This window comes from Penicillium psychrofluorescens (genome assembly GCF_964197705.1).
Source record: "Penicillium psychrofluorescens genome assembly, chromosome: 1".
Taxonomy (NCBI): Eukaryota; Fungi; Ascomycota; class Eurotiomycetes; order Eurotiales; family Aspergillaceae; genus Penicillium; species Penicillium psychrofluorescens.
Window position 1 is genome coordinate 3,050,300 of NC_133439.1, and position 18,158 is coordinate 3,068,457.

At 51.5% G+C, this 18,158-nt stretch overlaps 7 protein-coding genes across 7 annotated transcripts; 5 read left to right on the forward strand and 2 right to left on the reverse strand.

Annotated features, from left to right (window-relative positions):
* Positions 1-150: 150 nt before the first annotated feature.
* PFLUO_LOCUS1132 (uncharacterized protein) lies at positions 151-696 on the reverse strand (the record flags this gene model as incomplete). Its single annotated transcript, XM_073778141.1, has 1 exon — positions 151-696. The coding sequence occupies one exon, from the start codon at positions 694-696 to the stop codon at positions 151-153; it is 546 nt and encodes a 181-aa protein (XP_073635225.1).
* Positions 697-1,654: 958 nt separating this feature from the next.
* Positions 1,655-3,655, forward strand: PFLUO_LOCUS1133 (uncharacterized protein; the record flags this gene model as incomplete). The annotated part of the gene is made up of 6 exons (XM_073778142.1): positions 1,655-1,704; positions 1,754-1,873; positions 1,923-2,139; positions 2,199-2,735; positions 2,789-3,392; positions 3,453-3,655. The coding sequence occupies 6 exons, from the start codon at positions 1,655-1,657 to the stop codon at positions 3,653-3,655; spliced, it is 1,731 nt and encodes a 576-aa protein (XP_073635226.1).
* Positions 3,656-6,058: 2,403 nt separating this feature from the next.
* On the reverse strand, positions 6,059-7,155 carry PFLUO_LOCUS1134 (uncharacterized protein; the record flags this gene model as incomplete). Its single annotated transcript, XM_073778143.1, has 4 exons — positions 6,059-6,139; positions 6,195-6,898; positions 6,950-7,044; positions 7,094-7,155. The coding sequence occupies 4 exons, from the start codon at positions 7,153-7,155 to the stop codon at positions 6,059-6,061; spliced, it is 942 nt and encodes a 313-aa protein (XP_073635227.1).
* Positions 7,156-8,147: 992 nt separating this feature from the next.
* On the forward strand, positions 8,148-9,980 carry PFLUO_LOCUS1135 (uncharacterized protein; the record flags this gene model as incomplete). The annotated part of the gene is made up of 1 exon (XM_073778144.1): positions 8,148-9,980. One exon carries the CDS (start codon positions 8,148-8,150, stop codon positions 9,978-9,980), a length of 1,833 nt encoding a protein of 610 aa, XP_073635228.1.
* Positions 9,981-12,387: 2,407 nt separating this feature from the next.
* On the forward strand, positions 12,388-13,016 carry PFLUO_LOCUS1136 (60S ribosomal protein L26A; the record flags this gene model as incomplete). The annotated part of the gene is made up of 4 exons (XM_073778146.1): positions 12,388-12,406; positions 12,490-12,521; positions 12,581-12,661; positions 12,744-13,016. The coding sequence occupies 4 exons, from the start codon at positions 12,388-12,390 to the stop codon at positions 13,014-13,016; spliced, it is 405 nt and encodes a 134-aa protein (XP_073635229.1).
* Positions 13,017-13,612: 596 nt separating this feature from the next.
* PFLUO_LOCUS1137 (RNA binding protein snu13) lies at positions 13,613-14,113 on the forward strand (the record flags this gene model as incomplete). The annotated part of the gene is made up of 3 exons (XM_073778147.1): positions 13,613-13,637; positions 13,695-13,790; positions 13,851-14,113. The coding sequence occupies 3 exons, from the start codon at positions 13,613-13,615 to the stop codon at positions 14,111-14,113; spliced, it is 384 nt and encodes a 127-aa protein (XP_073635230.1).
* Positions 14,114-15,318: 1,205 nt separating this feature from the next.
* PFLUO_LOCUS1138 (uncharacterized protein) lies at positions 15,319-17,706 on the forward strand (the record flags this gene model as incomplete). The annotated part of the gene is made up of 1 exon (XM_073778148.1): positions 15,319-17,706. The coding sequence occupies one exon, from the start codon at positions 15,319-15,321 to the stop codon at positions 17,704-17,706; it is 2,388 nt and encodes a 795-aa protein (XP_073635231.1).
* Between the last annotated feature and the right edge of the window lie 452 nt (positions 17,707-18,158).

Below are 18,158 nucleotides of genomic sequence, written 5' to 3' on the forward strand. Positions count from 1 at the left end.
GCGGTAGAAATCAACGAAATACAATTTCGTGTTGTCGCGATCCCAGACCAAGTTCCGTGCCGTGGCAAATACAGGATAGAAGCCGAATTCAACGAGGCGTCTGGAAGTATTCTGTTAAATAGTCTATCCTGCCAACTCAAGGAGCTGTACCTACTTGCGATTCCGCAAGAATGTTTCCCGAATCAGATTTCGCTCCGCCTGATCGAGGTTGAAGAATTGTTTGCGGGAAACACGGTTCCCCAGACGCAGCCCAGGAACGATCTCCCAAACCAGGAAAATCAAGAACCCTCCCGGCACGGACATGTTATCGTCTTGGGTCGTATTCTTGTATCTAAGCAAAGCGAGAGTGATGGTCGAGCCTTCGTCGTAGAACTTCAGGAATGCAGCTGCCTCCTGGGGAGTTCCATGTATGGCTTGCTCAGCTCTCTTGAACGGCGGATCAAATTCGGTACCGATGAGAGGGACCTGCATGTAAATCCTCATATGGACACGCTGAAAAGTGTCGAGGATGTTCTCGCATAGGAACAAGCCTGTAGCACCAGACTTGGCTCCACCGTCAGTCTCCGTCTTGTCGGCTTGAGTGCAATCTTCGCCGAGCCTCTCGGCGATGCGCCAGGTGTAGTGCTCGGGCTGTTTGAAGTCGACCTGCGTTTCTTTGTTGAAGTGATAGTCGCTGAGAAACCGGATGGTGGGCATTTTGGCAACAGGAAAAATATGACAGAGATTGGAGGGGGTGGTTAGAGTGAATGAGAGGGATGTCAAATGCAGGTTGGAAATCCCATATCTATATGTCATGTTCTGCGCTAACCGTTTTAGGTCTATGGAAGATTTATGATGGCGATTCCCTCTTACCTCATACCTACCATACGAACTAGATTGGAACAATCAAAGGATGCTTGAGTAAACATCTCTGCTTCTGACTCTTATCACAATTTCTCCATTTCATTTGATAGGGGGTAGTCGGTAGTCTCGCTACAGTCCTAGAGACGGCGGTATTTTTGATTGTAGATTCGGTACCACCTCGTGGGGTCACAGGTCAGAAAGTGCAATCGGTTCATCTGTGAGTAATGGTTTCCCGATCCATTTGGCATTATGCGTGTATGAAGCGATTTGGTCAAAGGCGATGGGTAGAAAACTATCGTCCATATTCGCGATAAAATATCAAGCAGGAACGGCCAGCAGGTACGCAACTGTATGATTATCTACTTAACTAGAGATAATCTCCCAAAAGTGAACCTCCTACTGAGAGCAACTCTAAATCAAGCGCCCTACCCGTGATCAGCAGATCGATCAACCTCAGAGCGGGCCTAGGCCGCATAGATAATGCGGGGAAGAACCACCTCGGGAATACTCTTCAGCCCCTAAGATGAGCGACAGTCTGATAATTCTATTCACATTTGATCCTCAGAATTCCACGTTAGTGTGTCCTGTCCTGTAAAAATAGGCTGCTGTATGCTCATAATTCGTTTTCATAAGATATGTTTCACCTTCGCTGTGATAGGACTATACCCTGTCCCGACCAACCCCTCATTATGGGCAACGCGGAATCTCGTTCCGCCTGCTTGTGATAATTTTACAAAAAGACCGAGCTTGGCGTTTTGGCGGGACAATTGTGATCTTCAATTATTCTGAATTGACTATTTGCACACACATCATGGGCTCTGTGGAAGACTCTGAGAATGCATTTGACTATATTGTCTGCGGGTAAGGAAGAACTAGCTCTTCGGACAACATGCCTGCTAATTCACAATAGGGGCGGCACAACCGGCTGCGTCGTTGCTGGACGACTGGCCGAGAACCCAGATGTCAGGATCTTGCTTCTCGAAGCGGGGCCTCATAATAAAGATCTTGAGAATGTCCATATGACAGGCGGGTAGGTAGCTTCCCAACAGTTCACGGGCAAGGCTCACTGTATAGCACAGATGGTCGAATTTATTCGACTCCGAAACAGACTGGAATGTAATCACGCCGCCCATGAGTGGTATCGATAACCGCCAGGTAAAACTCAGCAGAGGCCGCTTCCTAGGAGGATGCAGCGGGTGTAACGGTACGCTCTGCATCCGCGGCTGTCGACAGGATTATGAGGATTGGGGCCTGGACGGATGGAGTGGCGATGAGTTCTTTGAGTATATGAAAAAGGTGTGTGCTTTTGTATCGAGGACCATGGTGCAGTTTCAGAACTAACATTCCTCGATCAGGCGGAGACGTTCCATCCCAAGGACTGGTTCAAAGCAGAAAAAGACAGCCATGGTTACACCGGCCCTCTCCACATTGAGCCGCATGACCTGGCACCCATATCGCAGCTGGTGATGGATTCATTCGTCTCACACGGTCTGCCTTTGAATCATGATATGTTCAGCACGGGAGCCGTTTCGCATGGCTGTGGCCATGTTCCTCGTACGGTGTACCAGGGGACCCGCACGACCGGCGCTGATTTCGTGACGAACAAGAATCATAGCGGGAACATCACCATCGCAACTGACTCGATTGTGGACAAGGTCATCTTTACGCGTGAGGCGGACGAGACTCAGGCTACTGGTGTGGTGGTCAAGAGCTCTGACGGCAGTTCCAAGACATACTATGCCCGCAAGGAGATTGTTGTTTCTGGTGGAGCATATTGCAGCCCTGCTATTTTGCTCCGGTCAGGTATCGGGCCCAGAGAAGAGCTTGAGAAGCACAACATCCCATGCACAGTGGATTCACCAGGTGTAGGAAAAAACCTGATGGACCATATAGTAAGTAAGCTGCTCAGATACCTCCTACAAACACTAACAGACCCAACTATTAGATCGTCTTCATATTCTACGAAACAGAGAAGCCGGGCCTAACAAACGATCATCACGTCTACCACGACAATAACTTCACAAAAACATACGCAGAATGGAAAGAACAGAAAGCAGGCTTTCTATCCACATTCCCCTTCGGCTCCTTCGCATTCGCACGACTAGACTCCCGCCTCTCCGACTCAGACCTCTGGACCACATCTCCGCGCGCACCAGGCCGAGACCCCATGGGTCTAACACCCAGCCAACCCAACATCGAATTCTTCACGACAGAATGCTACGGTGGCCCAAAACAGTTCGATAAATTCCCGATAAATAACAAGCATGCCTTCTCCATGATTGCGGAGCTGTTCGCGCCGAAGTCTAGAGGAAGCGTTACTCTAAACTCGAAAGATGCGATGGAGAACCCTATTGTGGATTGTAATTACCTGGACGATCCGCTCGATCTATTGGTTATCAGTGAGGCGTGCAGGTTTGGAAATGAGATTGTGATGAATGGGAAGGGCACGAAGGATGTTGTCAAGGGGTCTTGGCCAGCGAATTTGACGCATCATACCTATAAGACGAGGGAGGAATGGGTCCCTTATGTTAAGGAGCATGCTACTACTTGTAAGTCCTTGGTATTGACGGTTGAGATTTGCAGGATATGTACTGACTGGAATTCTATAGGTTACCATGCGGCTGGGACATGTGCTATGGGGAGAGACGATAATAAAATGGCTGTTTTGGATGAGAAGTTGAGGGTTAAAGGTGTTGCCAGGCTGAGGGTTGCGGATTGCAGTGTTATGCCTGCGCTGCATGGAGGGCATACGCAGATGCCGGCCTATGGGATTGGAGAGAAGTGTGCAGATCTAATTAAAGAGACTTGGTAAAGGGAGAATGTTCATAGTATGAATTTATGGATGTGGATCTTCGCAGATATCTGGTTCAATGAATGCAACTTGCTGCAAGTAACTTGAACTCTTGAGTATGAATGAGAACAGTTATGCAAAGCTGCAAGACGCTGATGGTAGCTATACACCGACGAGTAATAACAGGAGCCGATAGAAATATAAGAATATCCAACACAAGCCAAACGGACGTCAACGATTCAAATACTCTCTTCCGTGCCCAAACTGATACTGGTTACATCATCCTGCTCTGACGGCATTGCGAATTCCTCAGGATCCCATGATGCAATTGGTGCGACGAATTGATTTCGAAAAACTGAGCAGTGACTTTCCAAGTGAACGGTGTTGGACGCTGGTAACAACGCATGTCTGTAATCAAGGCAAGCAGTCAAGATATGCTGGCTAATCTCTGCAGCGGAGCACTCTTTCAACAAAGCATTGATCTCGACCATCAGCGCATCGATAATAATTGAATGATGACCTCGATATTTGTTGTCGTGACACATCGGAGATGTATGCCAAGAGTTGCTGGCTGCCATGCCCACTTGAACAGGAACGGTCCAAGTCTCCCCCGGTCGTAGGACAGGCAGATGACAACCGCCAACGATTGACAGAATCTGGCAGGCAAATCCGGGACTAAGAGAAAGCCTCAGATCAGAAATGCCTCCCGGGTTGATTCCAGTGCGAAGTTGGCGAACGAATTTGGAAACCTTGCGCATGAAGTGCAATTCCTGAGCTTGCGGGTCCTCTGTGCTGGGGCTATAGGAAATGTGCCAACCAGGTGGATGTGTTGGGTTTTCTAAGGGAAAGCACTGCTGGGGCGCGACAGTATGGAACCCAATTCCCTCGTCAATCAGAGGCATCGACAGGCGCTCCGGAGGCGTTGCAGAAATGAACACCATATGACAAAAAGCAGATCTGGATGAGAGACGAAAAATCAGAGAGAGCTGGCGGATGGCATGGCCCAAGTCCGCCTTCTTGCGGCTGACATTCATTCGCTCGCGCGATGAGAAGGCTTCCAATACAGACTGAGACACTTGGAAAGGATGAAATCCTAACGGCAGAAGCAACTCAAAACCATAGGTTGCGTTACTGTCAACACGAGCCAAGCCGATTCGGTCATGGTTGAAGATCAGATTCGAGACCAGGACCGAAGACCCGAGGATCATCTGCGTTACGAGGTGGAGCGACGTTGGTGGTCTAGGATAGAATGAGCATTTAACACGAGACACCGAATGGTGACACTTACACATTATCAAGAAGAATGACCAAGTCAAGAGGAGCGAGGGCCGTAGTTTCGGGGAGGTTGATGGGACTGACATCGGCACTCACGTTGATGGTCGTCCACGTTGACACGGGACCCATACCAAGTTTGACGGCGCTTGTATTCAGAGTCATATTGACGAAGGTCATGGGAAGATCCAACGGACGCATACAAATTGCATCCGGTCGGCCATAATCGCTGGAGAAAGGCGTGGGCAAGTCTGGTCGGCGAACCTCGCGGAGGGTGGGAGGTTGTGAACCACCAGAGGTTGATCTGGACGAGTGACGGGGCTTCAAAGAATCATAAGACCCGGTACTGTAGCGAACGCGGAGACGTCGCGCTCTTCGGTCCTTGCCCGGAGATACAATGAGATTTGGGCCCTGCTTTGTTTCAGCAAAAAGACAAACTTCAAGGAGAAAAGACACCCACTCGATCGATGAATGGGTCTTCTGTCTCGCCAACACCCTGCTTCCGGCCACTCCCACCAGACTGCCGAACCTTCATCACCTCAAGCCGATAGCAGTCGCTGTAAGAAGGCGTCCTCGTTCTCAATGAAGGCGCAGGCCCATTCGAAACAAAACTCCCACTAGCAACAAGTGAAGAAGACCGACGAGGAATAGAAGGATACGAATACAAAGTCGATAACGAGCTTAACCTGCTGTCATGCGGTATGCGATGCTTGATGACGGTAAGAGGCTCCGGCATCGTGGTCTCCATGGTTTCCAGTGATTAGACGTGCTCCAGCCCGATGACCGGGCGTTCGTATTCGAGCGGGATGTCGGAGGACTCGGTTGCTCGGGGCGTGGAGGAGTCGTCAGGATCGAACCAGGTCTGGCGTTCTTTCGTCTCCTTTTTCTTTCGGCGACAGAGGCGAGAGAACCACGATGGACCGTGTGGATGGCAACTCCAGAACTCGGAGCAGGCGAGGGCGATGGCGACGGTGCAGAAGAGGATGACGATAGGAACAAGGACCAATGCAATCAGTAAGGCAGAACTCTTAAAATCCAAGGATAAGGTGCTGGGCATCTTGTGCGGATGGAGGAGATGGATGTGAAGTAGAAGAGAAAAGAAGAAAGGGGAGAGAGAGAGGAAAGAGCGAGTCATATTGGGTATATCGATAATTAAGCACTGCCTTCTACCATCGCCGCCGCTTCCTCCTTGACGGACTGGAGCGTCTCCTCGTCCAGCCGCGAAAACCGTATCTGCGCTTCAATTAGCATGCGGTGCAAACTTGAGAGGGAATAAAAAGACACTCACCGCTTCATCACCCCCACGACCGGCATTCCCAAACAGCATAGGGTCCGAGTAGCTATTCTCAATCTCACGCTGTACCCGTCGAGCCCAGATCCCATCCCAATGCCAGTCTCCCGGCTGTCGAGCCTGCGGGTCTCCTCGTTTTAAACCCTCCGGCCCAGTGCTGTCCCCACGATGCGCCTTCCACGCGTGCCATGCGCCAGGGTTCCCAGCAGCATCGGCCGGCAAGGAGTCCAAAACATCTTCGTCGTCGAATGTCGAGCGCATATACTCGAGAATCTCGGAGACGGGCACGATCTTCTTTGGTTGGGCAAATTGATCAAGTGACGGCACGGCCGCAACGCGCTGCTCGTGTTTATCTTCTCTCTCTTCTTCGGGGTTCGAGTCCTTTGTGGCTGATGTTGGATCAGCGGCGTTATTTCCGCTTACATTTCGCGATGACGCCTGGGATGTAAAGCCGCTCCGCCGCGCTCTCCCGAACCAGTGTGGAAACCCATGACGAAGACTGAACCCTCCCGGCGGTAGTCGCTCCTCATCTGTTGCACTGACTGGGTTGTCGCTTGTGGAGTTGGTGCTGAAAGTGTAGGTGGTCAGGGGTACGATCAATGGGTGAAAGACATCCGTCGCAAAGGTGACTAGTGGCGGTAGGTCGGGGTATGTATCCGGGAAGCGGATTTGGAAGCGAAGGATGGCGGAGGCATAGGGACCTGAGTGCTCAGTCAGTCGCAACGTTACTGATTGTTAGTTTCCAGACTCACCGGAGCGGACGAAGATGACACCATTCCAGAGCGTGGGGTCGCCGGTTGCCAGGCTCACGTAGACGCCCGGTGGTGGTGCATGCTTCAGGCTGGCACTGCATGGTATGAATATTTGAAGGGCAGCAGGGCTTATGGGACACTTACAATTCCAGATGAAGCTGCTGCCGTCGAAGGGAAGGAATGCAGGGCAATTTGGAGGTCGACATGTTGCAAGAGAGAGGAAGAGAGACAGAGAAAGGGATGCTTATCGCCTTATCACCGACCACAACCAGCCAAACCCTAACATCGAGCATGTAGATAGACCAACCCCAATTCCAAGTTTTATAACCCCTGAAAACATTTTGTATTCATATAATAGCCTTGGAAAAAGTGAAACTCGTCTGGAATTGTCAAACGGCGACCTCAGATTTAGGATTTGTCTGCTATCGTAGGATGTTGTGGTCTGGGCATAGATCTGGCGTAGCACGGCATCGAAGTCGTTGTAGGGGTTGACCAGATCCACGATGGATTCTTGGGGATGAGAAAGCAGGTAGGTCACAAAGTCAACATGCTGTAGACTTTGGCTCTGGTCACTCACTACTGGCACCTTCCTACCGCCTATTATTCTCATGTTCCGTCCTAGATTTGTTCTTTCCTAGGTATGCTCCTGATCTCGAACTCCTCCTTTCTTTTTAGTTCTACGCCACTTCCAATGCTTCCGGAACAACGTGAGGACTTTCCCTGAGTTAATTGAAAGGGTTGATTGGCTGTGAATATTTAGCTCACACGGGGAAATAGAACGAAGCTCTCTCGATAATTCGCCGAAGGGGAATTCTCCGGGATCGGCAGTGCAAAAACATGAGGATATCGGGTTAATTTATTTAGTTCTTCACTCAATCCACAATAATCTATTGTTTGCATCGGCATCGGGCGTACCAGCCAACCAGATAGACAGAACGCAGCCTCGCAACAAATCTGTCTGTGTTCCTCGGTATCTGGCAACCCCACGCTTTTTCAAGCCATACCCCCCCCAGAGAGACCCCGCAAATGCTAAAGACGGAGATTTGCGGAGAAATGATAGACAAGGAAGGTTAGTCCAATGATCTCAATCTAAACAGACAGACACATAAATACGCTATGGCTACCCCGACATTCCTGCCGATCCTAGCTGGTAGAGCGATTCCCGACCACCTCCGTCACTCTCGTTTGATCCGCCACCATGCGATTCGAGATTGGCACCGCTGCAGCTATCGCGGCTGCGTGGGCGCCGCTGGTCAATGCTGCTCCGCAGGGTGCAGAGCCAGCTGCGCCCAATAATTTCTGGGAAGCTCGTGGCCGGGAGGGTTCGTACACATTCACGTCGATGACATCGACGCGCTATGCGACGCCTTTGCCGCGCACCAAGCCGGTGACGACCTATATGCCGGCCGCATCTATGTCGGCCATTATGCCCTCAGGCGTGAAGACCACCACCTGGAATAAGAACGACGCAAGTGCCTCTGACTGGAACAACCCTTACGGCCAGGCAGAGTGGAATCGCCGCTGGGCCACCTTCATGCCCAACGTGTCCATCTCCACCGCAAGTATCACGACCACGGTGCAGCCCACTCCGGTGCCATCGTCCTCGTTGATCATGCCGCCGCCAGCTGGCTTTTCGTATAGCGACGGGGCCAAGGCAAAGGACTACACTTTCCCCAAGGACTTTATTGTCGGTGCCGCTTCATCAGCCAACCAGATTGAGGGCGCCATCCAGGACGAGGGCCGTACGCCCAGTGTGCTGGATTACTTCAACTTCCTCCCCCAGGCTTCGGACTACATCACCGACTGGAACTACTACCTATACAAGGAGGACATCGCGCGACTGGCCGCCATGGGTATCCCATACTACTCCTTTTCCATCTCTTGGACTCGTATTCTTCCGTTTGCTGCGGCCGGTACGCCTGTCAACAAGGAGGGCATTGACCACTACAACGATCTGATCAACACCTGTCTCGAGTACGGTGTCAAGCCCATTGTCACTATTGTGCATGCCGATGAGCCTTACGAGTTCATCATGGACGGTGGAAATGTGTCGAGAGCCTACTTCTCTACCAATTCCGGTGCCGCCAATAACACGTTTGTCGATTCCTATGTTTACTACTCGAGCATCCTATTCTCCCACTTTGCAGACCGTGTGCCCATTTGGATCACCATCAACGAGCCCTTCTACGAGTCGGGCAACCTGGAGGGCATGTACAACTTCCTCGAGGCACACACCCAGGTGTACGACCTGTACAAGTCAATGGGCGGCAAGGGAATGATGTCTTACAAGAACGCCGACAACTTCGGTGTGCCGCTGGACATCAACAACAAGGATGATATCGCCGCTACGAATCGGTATCAGGACTACTTGCTCGGCATCATGTCCAACCCGACCTGGCTCGGCAAGGATGTGCCAGAGAGCGTTACGTCGACCTGCACCAACGAGTCTCGCCCACTGTCCCCCGAGACCCTAGCCCGGTACAAGGGCAAGTCCGACTTCTACGCAGTTGACCCATACACTGCGACCTTCGTCTTCCCACCCGACGGCGGCATCGACGCCTGCGCCAAAGACCCGAACCACAGCCTCTGGCCAAACTGCGTGAACACCACCTCGATCAGCGAGAACAACTGGGAAATCGGCTTTTACTCCAACGACTACCCCTACCTGACCCCGAAGTACTTCCGCGCATTCATGAACTACATCTGGGAGACGTACCAGCCCAAGGCGATCGTGGTGTCCGAGTTCGGCTTCCCCGTCTACGCCGAGTCCACGGCGCCGCTGGCCTCGCAGCTGAACGATCTGCCGCGCTCGCTGTACTACGACGCCTTCCTGACGGAGATCCTGAATTGTATCCACGAGGATGGTATCAATATCATCGGCGCCATTGGTTGGAGTATGCTTGACAACTGGGAGTTTGGCTCGTATGACCAGCACTTCGGTATGCAGGTTGTTGACCGCAGCACTCTCAAGCGCTACTACAAGCGCTCTTTCTTTGATTTTATTGATTTCTTCCATTCGCATGGCCTGTAAATTGCGGAAGGGAAGGAGAGCCAAAAAGAAAGAGATGCTGTTGTGTATATCGAGCTTAGTTCGAAAACGATCAATTATCTTCTAATTAGAGTGAGTACAACTTAGCCAAGTCCAAAAAAATAAATCCCCGAATGGGAGATAAAATCAAGCCCCGGCTGGCGGGGAGGCGGGTCATGGATTTTAAAGCCGGAAGAGGAACTGACTACTTCGATACGGATTGTAGTATCATTCATAGAGATAGGTGACCTGAGCCCATGGCGGAAGTAGATTCGGTAGGCGACGAGAGAGGCGAGGTCGACGAGGGCCCCGTGCGGTATGACGTGAATACCCTTGACTGATTGCTGCCTACGGGGTTGAGTGAATCCAGTTTGCCTACACACAATAACTATTGTACATATAAGCCACCTCTGCCTGAGCATCCTTCCCCATCTCCCCATTGTCCCTTCCATATTTCGCTCTTTCCCACCCAGTCCTGGATCTAGACTTCAACACTGCAGGCATCGAGCTTGACACTGCCAGTGCATTCTCCATCAACAGACAGCGGGACAAGAATCCTCCCGCATATGCTTAGATTCTCTCTTCTCCAGCGAGGCCACTACCATGCCATGGCTCATGTGAGCCGAATGCCTCCATTCTGTTCGTTCGCTGGTTACTGACCGTCATTAGAATCCTGACAGCCACACTATCTCGCAGGAGATGAATCCCGTTGACCCAGAGAGCGTTTTGTATGGCCTCTGGAACTCTATCCTCACGTGGCAATTTCCTGTCTTCGAAAATGGTGTCACACGTCCCCAAGACAGCCACAGCTCCCATACTCCACCCCCCTCCTCCCAACGCAATCAGAGCCAACAAGTTTCTCATGGTGCAATGGAAGAGGGCTGGCTGTGGGGGCCGCAACAGTGCTTGGAGGAACGGCACTGAAGAAATATTGCGAGTTCGACGAAGGAGCCTTATGACATTTGCGCTATCCAGCCTAAGAAAGGCTTTGGCAAGGATAAATCTGGCTATGCTGCCCGGTGGTTGTGCAAAAGTTGCCACGAGAAACAGAAGAGACGACACAACTAAGCTGCTAGGCTCAAGTCGAGGCCTGTTGGTGAACTGGCAGAACCGGAAGCACCGAGTGGCTGGAGAAGTTGAGTTGTATCAAGTCGACTGCTCTCTTTGTAGAGACGTTTGATATTGTTGCTCATGGCAAGAAGACCATTTCCGACGGCACTATCGAGGCGAGTCCATCAGTTCCCCCAGGTTGCTTTTCAGTCCGCTAACGGTTCTGGAAGTCCTTAGGTACACACTCGATCCAAGCACCGAAATGCACACAGATACTGGGATGAAGACTGCAAAGTCTGGATCTGCAAAGATTGCTCTACAACATTGACCACGCAGATGGCGATATTTGCACATAGGAACAGTATGCATGAAGAAAGGACTAAGGAAGATATTGACCCTAGTGCCGCCAACGACAAAAAGATTGTCAACCTCGTCTGTCCTTCTTGAGGGCTGAATTACTGGCGATCATGGAAGTGAATGATGAAGATCATGAATTGTGAGATGTCTGAAAGAGGGAAGTAATGAAGCTATCTAGATGGCTATCTGTGCGGCTCTGAGGAACTGTCAACTGCATCGTGATCTCAACAGTCCTAAGTGCCAACGACCATTCCCTTACAAGTCGTCTAGGGACAGGCACTCGAACCATGGCGGTAAGCCCCGTGGAGGAGGCGTGCACCATGCAAAGGCGGATAAGACGGGCAAGAAGTGTGGAAAACAGCTCCCAAAAAAGCATCTTCGCGACAAACAAACCATCAACATCCGTTTTGCAGACCTGTCTGGTGCCGCCCTGCAGCCCAGCCGTAATCTGAAAGACTGCTCCAGCGGGGATTATAAGCTCTTCCTACATAATTACAACCACTCATTGTCACATCTCCTTTTACTGCCTCGTGTCAGTGGAATCACATTATTGTTTCTTTGTAAATTTACCTTTTTCATTGTGTGGTGTTTTGCTTCTTACCTGGGTTGATTCTTGTTTCCAGGGTTGAGAGTATTTCTCTTACTTTTCTTTCTCTATACTCCAATATTAGTTCAATCGGTTCCGTGCATCACTTGGCTCCCATTTGGCTAGATTCAAGACCCCCCCGAAACAATGAACCCCGTAGATCTGATGTGGGCGCAAGATTGGCCAATTAGCTCCCCATCAAATGGCCGATCCGGTCTGATTGGCTACACTTCCGGTCTTGGTGAGGTCCACACTCCAGCCAATCACAGGTCCATCACTAGGCCCTAACCGACTTACGTGAGCAGCACATCATGTGACGCACAACCCGACCCGCTTCCAATATTCAAGACACGATTTTCCTCATCCGCTCGACCTCCCACGACAACCCCATCCACGACACCCGGAGGCACCGTAAAGATGACTGTTCGCAACCACGGTGCGTGATCCTCCTCTCTGCGCCTTGCGCCATTTCATCAACCTGTGCCGAATCCTCAATACTGACGAATGTGTGCTCTACAGGTATCGCCTCTTCGCGGAGCAAGTCCCGCAAGGTATGTCGCAACGAACCGATCGACCGAAGACGAACAACGGAGACTCACAATTCACACAGGCACACTTCTCTGCGCCCTCCAGCCAGCGTCGGGTTTTGATGTCGGCTCCCCTCTCCACGGAACTGCGCCAGGAGAAGAACGTACGTTTTACCAGTCGAATCGCTCCAAGCCCCAGCCCAACCCAACACAACACAATTATCTAACTCACTCTGCTGCAAACAGGTCCGCTCCATCCCCATCCGTGTCGGCGACTACGTTACGATCACCCGCGGATCCCAGAAGGGCCGTGAAGGCAAGGTCACTTCGTCCTACCGTCTCAAGTTCGTCATCTACGTCGAGAAGGTTTCCCGCGACAAGAGCAACGGCCAGAGCATCCCCATCCCCATCGCCCCCTCCAACGTTGTCATCACCAAGCTCCACATGGACAAGGACCGCGAGGACATCCTCGGCCGGATCGCCAAGGGCCGTGAGACCGTCCAGAGCAAGTCGGCTTAAGGGAATGTGTGGTTTGGGTTTGAGGTTTATTTTGCAATGACGGTGATAGCCCGAGTGTATTAAAGGTTCCCTCGAAAAAATCAGGGGATCGAACCTAGCATGCTGAAACTAGGCGCATTGCGGTCAATGACAAATGAAAAAAATACATTGTTCGTCTTCTATCTGGATTTCGTGCTCGCAGAGTATTTTGAGCTACGAGATTGGCTTTTCTATCACTCAGAGTGACGGCCTAACGAAGTAGACATGAAGGGTACATGTACGAGGATAGATTTAGGCAGTATCCTTGTCTTGCCATTATGGAGAGGTGGTGTCTACGTAGAGAACGAGGGATCGCGAGCCAAGGACAATTGCTCATGCTTTAGTCCCATACTTCTATGATAGAACTTCTGGGCCAGATCGAACGAATTCTGCTTTGCCGTTTATCTCTTCTGCTCTGCTACACGTGACCTGCAAGATTGTCATCGGACTTACCTTCTCCCGATCAACTTTTCTTTGCCTGGACTGACATGTCTGTCTCCCAATCCGTTCTTCAACCCAATTAACCACTTTGTCCTAGGCAGTGAACCTAACGGCGAGCCTTTGGAAGCGACAAGAAAATGGCCGACTCTGCTGATTCCGCTGGTAAGATTGCCTCACCTTACGCTATTTCGATTTCCCGTTCCCTGACACAATCTATAGCCTGGCCGCTGGCCGATGCCACCCTGGCACAGGAGATCTTCGACCTATTGCAGCAGGCGACCCACTACCGCCAGGTGAAAAAGGGCGCAAACGAAGGTAGGTTCTTGTTGTTGGTCTCTATTCCGAACTATCCTGGTAGCTAATCGTTGCGCGCAGCCACGAAGTCTCTAAACCACGGCACGGCCGAGATTGTCATTCTCGCCAGCGACGCGACACCGCTGGCGATTCTGATGCATCTCCCGCTCCTTGCGGAGGACAAGAACGTCCCCTATGTGTTCGTGCCTGGAAAAATCGCAATGGGTCGCGCCAGCGGTGTGAGCCGGCCTATTATCGCGGCCAGTATCTCTTCCAACGAGGCGAGTGACCTGGCTCCGCAGATTAGGCGGCTTAGGGAGAAGGTGGAGCGACTTGCCATCTAGGAGCTTTCTTTATGGCAGACAGGGTTTGGTCGACTGTCAGGCCTTGAAGTCTTCATTGGCTTTGAGGCTCGCATCGGAGTAGACACCGTGCGGTTGGCTTTCTTCTTTCGTCGCTTCTATATAGGTCCGGGCATGAATAAGATTTATTTACTTAAATCTTTTCGAGGTTAATTCTAGAGCAATTCTTTCTCACGTAGTGAAAAGGGTGCGCATGGGGACTGTCGGCCCGGGACGGACGAATCAAATAGCGAAAATCACGTTACATCTTATGAAGTAAATGCATATGCTGATCAAAAAAATACAGATCGGCAATGTTCCCCCACTGCACCAAGTTCTGTAGTGTATGAGTATGTGACCTTCTCCTCTGTATATAGTAAGTAATTTCTAGTTATAGAGTTCCCTCTTTTCGGCCCGAAAATCCGAAGATCGAAAAAAAAAGGGCGCGACCGATGACTCAATTGGTGACCGGAACATCTTGGGCCAATTCCCGCTACGCCTCTAGAATCCGGATTGTCTCCGAGCACCCGGATTTCACGGGATTTGACTATGCTCTAGAGAACAAGAGACCACATCAGATCAGATGGCGAATTAGTAGTTCAAGTTTGAATCCGAATCACGATAAGAGTCATGAGCAAGTATACGAGGGATCGTCCATTTAGATATTAAATTCTCCATTAAGTTCGAGCTTACTTTTGACCCAGCGGGGTTCGACTGAAAGTGCCGCAATTGCCCAGGCTTATGTTCGTGTTCTCCGAATATGTCTGCTTCTGTCCGATATCGCGATGCCAATGTAGATGAATCAGCCTTCCTGCGACAGACACCCCGCCCGCGCCTTACCGGAACAGGCATAGCGGTGTCACCCACAGGGCGTGCGTTGATCGGCTGCGGACCTCGACTGTCTCCGAGACGAGACACTCTGTATTCGGTCAACCCCGATCTTCGGCAGCCGTCATCAATCACATCATGTGGACGGATTGAGGCCGATACTGGCCGTGCTGATCGAGCATCCTGATTATTATTGTTCTCAAGGCTCCTGCTGCTAGACCCACTAGGAGGGATTATTGATTATTCATGCTCTTGGTACCCCAGACCACGGTTGCGCTGCTGACCGACTCTTTCCAATTCTTCTCTTTTACCAATATCTCTTTCTGATAACCGAAACGGTTTATTTTTGACATCGTTGGCTGCCTCCAAGCAGCAGCAATATGGAGTACTTCGATTTTGAAGGCGCCTCGTCTGCGCATGGCTCTTCGAACCACCAGGACGACGATGTCGCCTCGGTTGATATTGAGTTTGATGATGCTGACGAGCGCGAGGCCAATTTCGACGCCCTGCTCGAGGATCAGCCCCTGGGATTCCCCAATGACCCGCTCGCCCCAGCTGCGTTCACCCAGCCGGCCCAGCCCGACACCGCAGTTCACCCGATGGGTCGTGCCGAGGAGCCCTGTGACTTCTGTCGGCGTATGGGCTTCGACTGCTTTATGATGAATCGCGGTGTGATGCAGAATGGGTGCACGTGCTGTATCTCTCTCTACCGCGAGTGCAGCTTCACGCACACCAAAACCCGTGGAAGGTTCCTGGACACCTTACATACGGTGTCCGAGAACGTCTCCACGGAGACGGGCGGCTTGACGGGGAAGAGAGCACTTAAATCCGTTTCCTACGGCTCCCGTGCTGATGACCCGGATGCTCGCTCTCGAAAGAGCAACGCCCGCCTGTCTCGTCGGGCCGTGAATGTGCTGAAGAGCTGGGTCCGGGACCACAACGAGAACCCCTATCCCACCGAGCAGGAAAAGGACAACTTGAAGGAAAATACCGGCTTGACCAGAACACAGATCTCCAATTGGCTCGCCAACGCCCGACGACGCGGCAAAGTGCGCTCTGGGACCAATTCGCCCGTGCCTGGTGCCGTCGACATCCCCAACACACACCCCGTCGATGTGTCGCTCATGACACCCATGGAACGTTGGGAGTACTCGCCCCCTGAGCACGAACCGGCCGCAATCAGTGATATTAGTCGCGCTCTGGCCAATCCACCCTTCGAATCCCCTCGAGCAAACGGTCACGTGAGGCACCCCCGATCGAGTACCAATGACTCAAGCCATGCGAGCTCCGAACATAAGATCCACTCCGCATCGGCTAGCAGCCTGGAGACTAGTCACTCTTCCCTCTCCGACTTCTCTTTTGCTTCTGCCTTCTCCCATCGATCCTCCCGGGGGTCGTTCAACTCAATGGATCGAAAAGAACGTCGTCGCCGCCGCAAAGCATCGGGGCCTGTCAATACATTCAATCAACACAAAGCTAAAGCAGTCCGTCCATATCAATGCACCTTCTGCACCGACTCCTTCCCTGCCAAGTATGACTGGCAGCGGCATGAAAAATCCATGCACCTCGTCCTCGAAAAATGGACCTGTTCGCCTCACGGAGGTATAGTCAATGACAATGGCACGTCTCGCTGTGTATTCTGCCTGATGGCTAACCCTGACGGCCAACACCTGGAAACCCACGACTATATGAGTTGTCAGGAGAAGACCATTCAAGAGAGGACCTTCTACCGGAAGGATCATCTCAATCAGCATCTCCGTCTGATGCACAATGCCAAGTTTCAGTCTCCCATGGAGACATGGCGAAGTACCATTAACGACATCAAGTCTCGCTGTGGCTTCTGTGGGTGCTCCTTCAACACCTGGAAAGACCGAGTAGATCACTTGGCTAGCCACTTCAAGAACGGAGCCCTCATGGCTCAATGGCAAGGAGACTGGGGATTTGAGCGTGCAATCATGCACCGCGTGGAGAATGCAATTCCACCGTACATGATTGACTATGAATGGCGTTCCCTGGATCCCTGGACCACCGTTCAGGCCCAGGAGGATGGCTCGACGCCGAATCTTAGTGTCCCGAGCGACGCCAATTGCTATATGAGACTGTCACGAGAGCTCTCCGAGTACATTCATAACCAAGTTGCCCAGGGAGTCCGTCCCACCGACCAGATGTTACAAACAGAAGCTCGCCGAGTCATCTATGGAAGTGATGACCCCTGGAACCAAACCTGCGCCGACAATGGGCTGTGGCTGGGTGTACTCAAGCGGGATACTGGACTAGATACGAGCATGGATATCAACGACATCAACTTTGCCGACCTGGGCATGCAACCACCCTATGCACTCCAAGGCGGACTGCATGCTACGCCGCAGGACAGCAACATTCTTGCTCGAGCAGTATGCCAAGGCTCGTTTAATACCTCTGGCGTATCTAGCCCCAGCATCAAAAGCCCTACTTATCCCGGAACGGGATTTTCGCCTGCTGTTCGCAGCGGGGCAGGCAGTCTTTCAGGGAGTTACGCCGGGAGTACCGGGGTGATCTCAGCCGGAGCTGAGACTTCATTGTCGACAGATTGGGGCAGCAGCTTCCCCACTCAACCCTCCTCAGCACCCGGTGAAGGGCCAGCTGACCCGTTGGTGCAAATGGGATTCGACCCGGCATTCCTGCAGCGCTTAAACGACAACTACAGCAAGATTAATCTTGATGACGTGGCGGACTTACAATCCGACGGGGCGCAGAGGTTCAATGACGACGTTGAGGGTCAGGAATAGCTGAATTCAGAGTTGCAGTCTAATGTCGCGTGTGATTTTAAAAAGGACCGCCCTCCTGCGCCAGACGCTGCCCAACGTGACATGTCTGCGTTTCGTGATGATTTTGGGAATTTGTGATATAGTTTTGAAACGGATTTGGTATACACTATTGTGAGGGAAAAGTTAATGGGGTTTGTCTTAGTTCGTCTGGAACTTGGCTTGTGGTGGCATATTTACTGACGATAATCTTGGGATCATAAAACGAATGCATTTTGGTTTTTCTTTTTTCTACCACGCCTCATTCTCGTGGAGGGTAGCTCGATTTAAAACCTGACTCCCACACGATCCTCTATCTGCACTCCTGGCCCGACTATTGCTTCTCACTCATGCGGTGATTGCGTACCTGAATCCAACCCTGGGCACGTGGAGCCGATATTCTCAGGGGTGACTGGTTGAGTTACTGCTGATAGCCA